Here is an 8,875-nt window from a genome sequence, read left to right on the forward strand (position 1 = left end):
ATGTTTTATTCTGTTTATTACATACTTTTCATCTTTTCACCATCTTGAAGTCCTTATTCCTCAGCAAAAAATCATAAAATTAGTCTCTACATCAATCAGAAAGAGAAGTATGTTTGCCAAGGCTGATATGGGTTAGAGCAATTGTGTCGTATCACATATGCAAAACCCTGTATTAGTAAGTATGTAATAAAAACCAATAACATGTATGTAGAGATGAAGTTGTTCTGTAACAATTATTTGACTTTATGTTTACCTGTACTGTTTTTTTTTTTAGTCCAAGACTCCCAAAAGTCAAAAGGAGGTGAACTTTAAGGACATGCCAGTCAATGTTATGGACGGGCCAGTGGTGGTGCCAGACGAGGACGCACCAATCAAAACGGACAAATCTTCTAAGGAGAAATCAAAGTTCTTCTTCTTCAAGAAAAAGAAGAAGGTATATATTTATGTCACAATAATTCTGGAACTTTTCAGAAAATTCACTATATTTGATTTTCTCAGTGAGATTATTGTGTGATTTACCTGTTTCTGTCCTTCATTATGCCTGTCGTGAGAGCCTGCTCTAAAATCTTGTTTAATTAGAAATAACATCTGCCTGGTACAGGTAAAACTTTGATTTAATATTTTCTGATATCCATTGTTATTTTTGCACTTGTATGAATAACAGTATGTATAACTTCAGAATTCTTCCAATATGTTAAATTGTGACATGATGAGGCGTGCTATGGCAGGGCGTGTTAGGGTAGGGCGTGCTGTGTTAGGGCGTGCTATGGCAGGGTGTTATAGGGTAGGGCGTGCTATGGTAGGGCGTGCTATGATGAGGCATGCTATGGCAGGGTGTGTTAGAGTAGGGTGTGCTATGGCAGGGTATGTTAGAGTAGGGCGTGCTATATGGCAGGGTGTATTAGGGTAGGGCGTGCTATGGCAGGGTGTGTTAGAGAAGGGCGTGCTATGGCAGGGTGTGTTAGGGTAGGGCGTGCTTTGGCAGGGTGTGTTAGGGTAGGGCGTGCTATGGTAGGGTGTGCTATGATGAGGCATGCTATGGCAGGGAGTGTTAGGGTAAGGCATGCTATGGTAGGGCTTACTATGGCAGGGTGTGTTAGGGTAGGGCGTGCTATGGCAGGGTGTGTTATGGTAGGGCGTGCTATGGCAGGGTGTGTTAGAGTAGGGCGTGTTAGGGTAGGGCTTGCTATGGCAGGGTGTGTTATGGCAGGGTGTGATAGAGTAGGGCGTGCTATGGCAGGGTGTATTAGGGTAGGGCGTGCTATGGCAGGGTGTGTTAGAGAAGGGCTTGCTATGGCAGGGCGTGCTATGGCAGGGTGTGTTAGGCAAGGACGTGCTATGGCAGGGTGTGCTATGATGAGGCATGCTATGGCAGGGTGTGCTATGATGAGGCATGCTATGGCAGGGAGTGTTAGGGTAAGGCATGCTATGGTAGGGCTTACTATGGCAGGGTGTGTTAGGGTAGGGCGTGCTATGGCAGGGTGTGTTATGGTAGGGCGTGCTATGGCAGGGTGTGTTAGAGTAGGGCGTGTTAGGGTAGGGCTTGCTATGGCAGGGTGTGTTATGGTTGGGCTACTCCAACAATGTTAGAGGTTTTACACGGCGAAAAACTTTTGACAGGCGCCGCGTAACCTCTAACTGCCCATAGCTGATTTTCCCAATGCTGACGATCACATTTTCAAAGTTCGGATTAAGAAAGAGTATATCGTGTTTACTCACATTTAAATGGTCAAAAGGGTCCAATAAATATTCCTTTCCATAAATCCATGATTATATGAGAAAAATTTCGTGGCAAAGACATAAATAATGAGTTTTTCCTCATTCGAAGCGAAGCAGACAGCATTTGCCATGATTTTTCCGGTTAATACAAAAATGGATTACATGTTATGTTTCACAAGCGGAATACAAACAAACTCCGTATCATTTCGTTCCGTTTGAAATCCCCCTTGCTATTTTGTATTAATCCAGAAGCCATGTTTTAAATGTAGGTCAGAGATGTGCTACAACGACATGGACATGTATTTTGAGTGTTCTATTCCGTAATATACTATATATTTGTGTCTGTGACATACATATGAGATCTATATTATATAAACCGTGAGTAGACATCGTTGTCATGAACTGTTAACCACTTAAGTGAGTTTTTCAAGCCGATTTTGTTCCGCCCGGATTTCGGGCGGAAACTGCATCAAAGAATTAGTGCTTCGGAAATGAGAGGTCGCAGTCGGCAAAATCATATCCGATTGAAAAAAGGCCGACCAGCGGCCTCTCATGTAATGGGAGTAGGGTTGGGCGTGCTATGGCAGGGTGTGTTAGGGTAGGGCGTGCTATGACAGGGTGTGTTAGGGTAACATTTGCTATGGCAGGGTGTGTTAGGGTAACATATGCTATGGCAGGGTGTGTAAGGGTAACATATGCTATGGCAGGGTGTGTTAGGGTAACATTTGCTATGGCAGGATGTGTAAGGGTAACATATGCTATGACAGGGTGTGTTAGGGTGACATTTGCTATGGCAGGGTGTGTAAGGGTAACATATGCTATGGCAGGGTGTGTTAGGGTGACATTTGCTATGGCAGGGTGTGTTAGGCAAGGGCGTGCTATGACAGGGTGTGTTATGGTAACATTTGCTATGGCAGAGTACACATTCTCTTTAGTGGTATGCATGTATTTGACTTTTGAGGAATTTCTGATATTACAGGATAAAGACAAAATGGATGATGGGAAGACTGGGACCCGTCAAGGTCAACAGATGACACAGGCCGAAAAAGACAAGGTTCAGGGGTTCTTTAGCCAGTATATCCCCCGCCCTGGCAGTCAGTATTACAGGGATCTAGCCGGCAACATTAAACAGGTAAATATATCGGTCTCTATAACAAAACATTACTTTCTCATTCCCTGATTACTGTTGAAAGCTTGTATTTTAATATTTCCAGAAAAAAATGTACTGAAATGTGTTGATGTGAGGATTTCAGAATATTTCCTGGTTACATTTTATGCCGTCGTCTATGAAATATGGTACAAATATAATTAAACAAATAATTTATATTGTACATAAACATTACATCAAGATGCGTGCCAAGAAGCTGGATCAGCTTACGTCGACGCCGACACTACATGAACACTACATGAGACTTAGAATTTATGATTTGTTATTTTTATTGTACTAACAATCATTTTATTGGAAATTACTTGAATTCATAATTGAAAGAATTTCATTTCTAATATTGATAGTAATAATGTATGAAATTGATATTCTCAGATTGGAATTTGTGAATGAGTTTCTAAAAATTCAAGTTAAAGCAAACATTAAAATCTTAAAAGAAAATGATAAGGTACTGCAGAGAGTAAATAAAAAAAAAATGAAGTATACAGACCTTTCAGATAATTCTAGTATTGGTACTGTTAAGTACTGTTAGTGAATCGGAGAATCATTACCCGACCTGTTTTCTTTTCCATTACAGGGTCCAATAGGTTACACGCCCCTATGTCAGTGTGGACCAGCCTTACACAAGCTGGAGCAACATGTGAACACGAACAGTGACAATATCTACGAACACATTGATGCCTCTAACCAGGTGCTACATCAGCGCCTTGAACAGCTCGACAAACGCACCGCCCAACAAGTGTTTGCCATAGACAAACTCACCAAAGAGAGGCTGACACGTGAAGAGAAAAACTGCAATGGTAGAATTTCGCAACAACTGCAGCAGGAGAGAAAGTTCATGCTGCAGAAGTACACAGAACAGACGCGCATGGAAGTGGAAGATTGGCTAGAGGCCAAACTCTCCTCGTACGGACATTGTCTGAATCATCACCATGACGATTCTGCTCTTCCCAGCAAAAGCTTTTTCACAGACGTTCATGAAAATGAAAATGGACGATTGTTTCGATCTCGTTCAGATGAGACTCTGTCTCAGTCAGATTACAGTGTTAAACATAAGAAACGTCAGTTTTACGAATCGCGGCAAGCAGCCATGCAACAGCTGCGGGAGTGGCAGGATGATGTTAAAGAAGGAAAGGCAAGACATAATGAGAGAGTTGCTCGGGAAAACAACCTGGGCAAAGGTCAGATATACTCAAGTCAAGGTCATGTGCAAGTTGGTCAAATTCAAGTACATTCAGCTCCCCAAGGGGACAGTTCTCGTGAGGAGAATGTGCGTGGATCTAGAGTTACTTTCAATCTCCTTTCTCCAAGTACAGCGTCCACAAGTCGGACACCATTTGTTCAAAGTCCAGCTGACTCCAATGATATTAAAATGTTTGGCAGTCAAGGTGCTATTCCTAAACGAATCCCCCACTCACAGACATGGCATAATTCAGAACAATTTCGCAATTCTCCTGTGAAGCGAGAATCAAGTCCTCTCACACACAGTACTCCTAAATCCTATGATTCTAGTCCATATGAAATGGTAGGTGGTGTAAAAAGGGGGGCTATGGTCAGAAGTCAGACCACTGACCCTGACGGTTTCCAACGGTCAAGTCAGAGGTACAATCAACACCATCATGTTGATCCGTCATATCAGCGGTCAAGCCAAAGGGAATCTTCTTCAACTTCAAGACCAAATCAAACTGATTCGTCAGACGGATTTCACAGAACTAGACAGAGACAGAGTTTTCCCGAAAGGGGGTCCTCAAACACAAGCACAGGAAATAATCCGATCTCAACTTCCTCCGGTGCTGGACAGGATCCCCTGGGGAGCCAGCAGTCCAGCATCGGCATCGGCAAGGGGAATATTTCCAAACCCACCTTCTCAACATTTGGGTATCCTGAAATGGATACCAAGACTGAAACCAGATCGTCCAGTGTGGTTGATAATATGGTGGGACCTAGTGCTAATTCAGGTAGTGATGAGCCACAACAGCCAGGCTCTCGTGCGAAGGACAAGGGAATGTGTGGGTCAGGGGTGAAGGAAATCAATCCTTATGGTTCAGTTTCGGTTGTACCAGACAGTGTTTATGGTCATTCACGAACAAATCCTTCGCTTCGACAAGTTCCAAAACCACCAGAAAAACCTGACTTTCTTCGAAAGGAAAATATGTGCAAGGAGAGGGATATGTATGGCTATTTTGTGAAAAATAAAGATGATATGTATATGTCTATGCAACCAAAAGTATCTCCATTGAGGCAAAGGACCCGATCTTCTGATGAACTTCTTTTGGAAGAGAATGAAATAACGTCTGCCCATGAAATGGCAAAGAGGGGAGGAAGTGCAGACAGGACAACAGTGGGCCAAAGGTCAATGAACCCTACACCCCATAACGTTGATGGAAGATCATCTAGTGCTCAAAATACAAACTATGTGTCAAATAGTCAAGGTCACTCAACCCAAGGTCAAAGTGACCAAGGTCAAGGTCAGTGGTCATTTTACGTGGGGAGAGGACAGGGTAAAACTGGTCACCAAACACCTGTCGGTCAGCAGGATGGTCCTGTTCCAGCCAGTTATGGTCAGTATTCTAGCCGTGTGCTACGGACTCCAGAAAGTCATTATGTCAGTATGAATGATGACCATTATAGAATGACACCTATTGGGGAGAAAAACAGGATAAACAGTGGCCGAACACCTATGGAAAATCCTTATGTGTCAGGAAAGGAAATAGCAAAGTACCGGCGTGGGGACACAAGTCCTGCACCGTATCACAGTACATACAATATGAACAGGGTCGGACATAATGATGATTATGATCTAATAGAAAATGTGGACAAATCGAAAAGTAAGTCGGAGTCTAACTTATTAGACAGGACCTCTGGGTCTAGTAATTGTGGAAACTCTCCGCGTGGCGATTTCCTTGTTTGTAGGACACCTGTCAGTGGTGGGGAGGAGGCTGACAAGGACCACATAAGGAACGTTTCCAACTATCCTAACGCCTACTGCAAGGAGGACTCCAGTAGTAACCCTGACAGTGGATACAGCAGCAAAATATTTGGCAATCGACTCCGTCCAGGAAATGTCCCTAGCAACAGCGGGTCTCCCTCATTCAACAGCGGTACGCCATCATCATCGTTCAGCACAGATCACAGCATCTCCACACCTGGTCATAGCCACTCAAACTCTCCATACATACCAGCCAACCATGCAGACTACCAACAGATACCAGGCTCCCAGGACCAACATAGGGAGGCTATTGAATCACAAGTTCAAAACTGGTATCAAAAGAAATTAATTGAGGCTGCAGATAAAATTAAAGATCCATCCTGTGGACCATCACCACCAATACCTTACCCTGGTCAGGCTCCCAACAGGAACCTGTACACCTCTCATCAACAGTTGGGACAGACGTCACAAACCCATCCTCACTACGGCAGCCAACCACAATACAGCAATAAGTCATACTACCGCGGCAACTCTGCTTACGGAAATCGCCAACAAATAGCTAGCTATGTACAAGGCAGTGATGTGTGAGTGATGGTATGATAGGTAGTTGTTTGTAAGGCAATGTGGTGTGATTGGTCAGTATTTGTAAGGCAATGTGTGATTGGTCTATGATGATGTTTGCAGCAAGGATATGTGTAATTGGTCAATGTGTGCAAGGATACTATCTGTTGGGTATTATAAAAGTTACGCAAAACTTTCCAGAATGAGAATCTCATTGAATATTCAGATTGAGTTACTGTGTTATCACCTAGCTATCTGTATTGTGATATCGTGCATATCTGTGAATGAAGGACAGAGGAAAAGGAAACGTGAAAATTGTTCATGTACAGAACCTACTTAGGTAATTAAGTAATTTTGATCATTATTTATATAATAATCTAGTATTACTTGTACCTGGTATAATTTTTACAGATATTTAAACGGCACACCTTGAGTGGCTCTGTTAGTCTTCACACCTGTTCACAGCATAATTACCATATTTGATTGACAGGTATACCCAGACAAAAACTAATAGACACCTGTACTATACTTCAGTATTTGTTGGATTTCTTGTCTCAAAAATGACATTTATTATAAATTGTTGATCTGTTTTCAGCAATGGTTCAAGTACAAGTCAAAATAATCAAATTTAACTGCCTCTTAAGAGAGAAAGGAAATACAGAGTTTTCGGTTGTGAGAGAAAGCAAAATCTTTTTGTACAGGTGGAAAGATATTAGTTTTTCAAGTTATCTGTTTGTTTTTATTGGAATTTCAAAAGATGTTCTTTGGTCTAAATCAAACAATTAAAAACATCTGGACTTGAATAATAAAGCCGTGTGAAAAGAAGTTTGGGTATTTGATATGTAGATTTTGTTTTGAATATGGTTTTTTTCCCTGTGCAGTTGAAATTTCTTGTAGTTTTGAAAACATTTTTCTAAAACATAAGACCAAACAGAAGGTACATGTATTCACTACACACGTCGAGTAGGATTTCCTGGAATATGTAGGTTCTGTAATCTAAGTTACCTAGTAACCAAACTATAGTGCTATTTACTGGAGCTGCGTTAGTCTGGACACTTCAGATTTTTGAAGTTACAGGTTTATAATTTTCAGAAGGGGGTGGTGATTTTTTTTATTCTTCAAAACTTGAACACATGTCAGATAAAGGAAGAACCCAGATGAATGCAGTCCCTACGGATATAAATATAAAATCCATCTTTCAACTTCCTAATGGATATAAATATAAAATCCATCCATCAACTTCCTAACGGATATAAATAATATCTAAAATCCATCTTATCAATTTCCTAACGGATATAAATAATATCTAAAATCCATCTATCAACTTCCTAACAAGTGTAGTGTTTCAACAAGATGGCTTCATGTCGTTGCTTTTAGAATTCAGTCACTTAACAATGATAGTTATTTGTAGTTAATAAATGGCAGCTACCTTTTTTTTATCTACTGTTAATAAATTACCGTCTTCCAAAGTTTGTGCAAAACATATCAATACATGTATAATAATATATCTTTTCACATAATCATAAAAGATCAACATCATGCCACAAGTTACATTAATTATTGCACGGGAGAGTGGAAAAAACACGAATGGTAAAGATTTCTGATTTAAACAACACCTGTGATATGAGATTGAGAGCTGATTACATTGGCATGTTAAAGACAATTATATGGTCTAGGTGGTGTGACTGTTGATCTATAATTACACACAGGTGTACTCAAATCAGGTGTGCATTTTGTTCAATGGTTTGTTTTAATGTACACTGTACCCTATTTTGGTTGAAAATTAAACAAACTATAGTCCACTTCTGGTTTCTTGAGAATGTTACAGAAAATTAGGCCGATATTTTCAAAAATAAGCCCTAGTTTTGGCGTTTTAAGTACAATACTGAATTTATACAGGATTTCAATGTTCTTGTTGGAAGTAAAATTGTTTGTCCCATTTGTGAAATTGTTTCCGTGATGTAATAATTTCAGGTGGATGTTGAAATCATATTACAGAGTCTTTTTTATCTTGATGTAATATGGTTTTGTTACATTGTGAAAGCATATCATTAGAAATCCATTTTTACCGTTTATTGTTTTTTTTTATGATAGCTATTCTGCAGTTTGGTTGTGTTCAATTAATTGTACATTTTGTACCATATACTGTATACATGTATTCTAGTATTTGTATACAGTGTGCATATAATATCCTAGTGTTTTATATGTATATTACATGTATTCTAGTGTTTTATATGTATATTACATGTATCATTCTAGTGTTTTATATGTATACAGTATACATGTATTCTAATATTCCATATGAATACTGTGTATATGTATCATGCTAGTATTTTATTTATTCCAGCTGTTGAAACTTGTTTTATTTGTACATAATTGTTACATATTCCATTTTATACATAATTGTGCAGGTCCTGGAGAGACTGGGACATTTTTGTATCATAGGACAGAAGAAGGGCTTTAACTGGCTGCATTGACTTTTATGCAAACTGTTTTATAAA

General features: G+C 40.1%; 1 protein-coding gene across 6 annotated transcripts in view; it reads left to right on the forward strand.

The window, feature by feature from the left end:
• Positions 1–8,567, forward strand: part of LOC110464713 — a 105,815-nt gene extending 97,248 nt beyond the window's left edge. For all 6 annotated transcript variants that reach the window (XM_021520073.1, XM_021520071.1, XM_021520076.1 and 3 more), the window contains 3 exons: positions 275–433; positions 2,699–2,851; positions 3,462–8,567. In XM_021520073.1, the coding sequence (XP_021375748.1) occupies positions 275–433; positions 2,699–2,851; positions 3,462–6,401 (3,252 nt within the window). In that variant the 3' untranslated portion in view covers positions 6,402–8,567. The remainder of the gene's footprint in view (positions 1–274; positions 434–2,698; positions 2,852–3,461) is intronic.
• Positions 8,568–8,875: the final 308 nt, after the last annotated feature.

Source organism: Mizuhopecten yessoensis, unplaced genomic scaffold, assembly GCF_002113885.1.
Source record: "Mizuhopecten yessoensis strain PY_sf001 unplaced genomic scaffold, ASM211388v2 scaffold11025, whole genome shotgun sequence".
Classification (NCBI taxonomy): domain Eukaryota; kingdom Metazoa; phylum Mollusca; class Bivalvia; order Pectinida; family Pectinidae; genus Mizuhopecten; species Mizuhopecten yessoensis.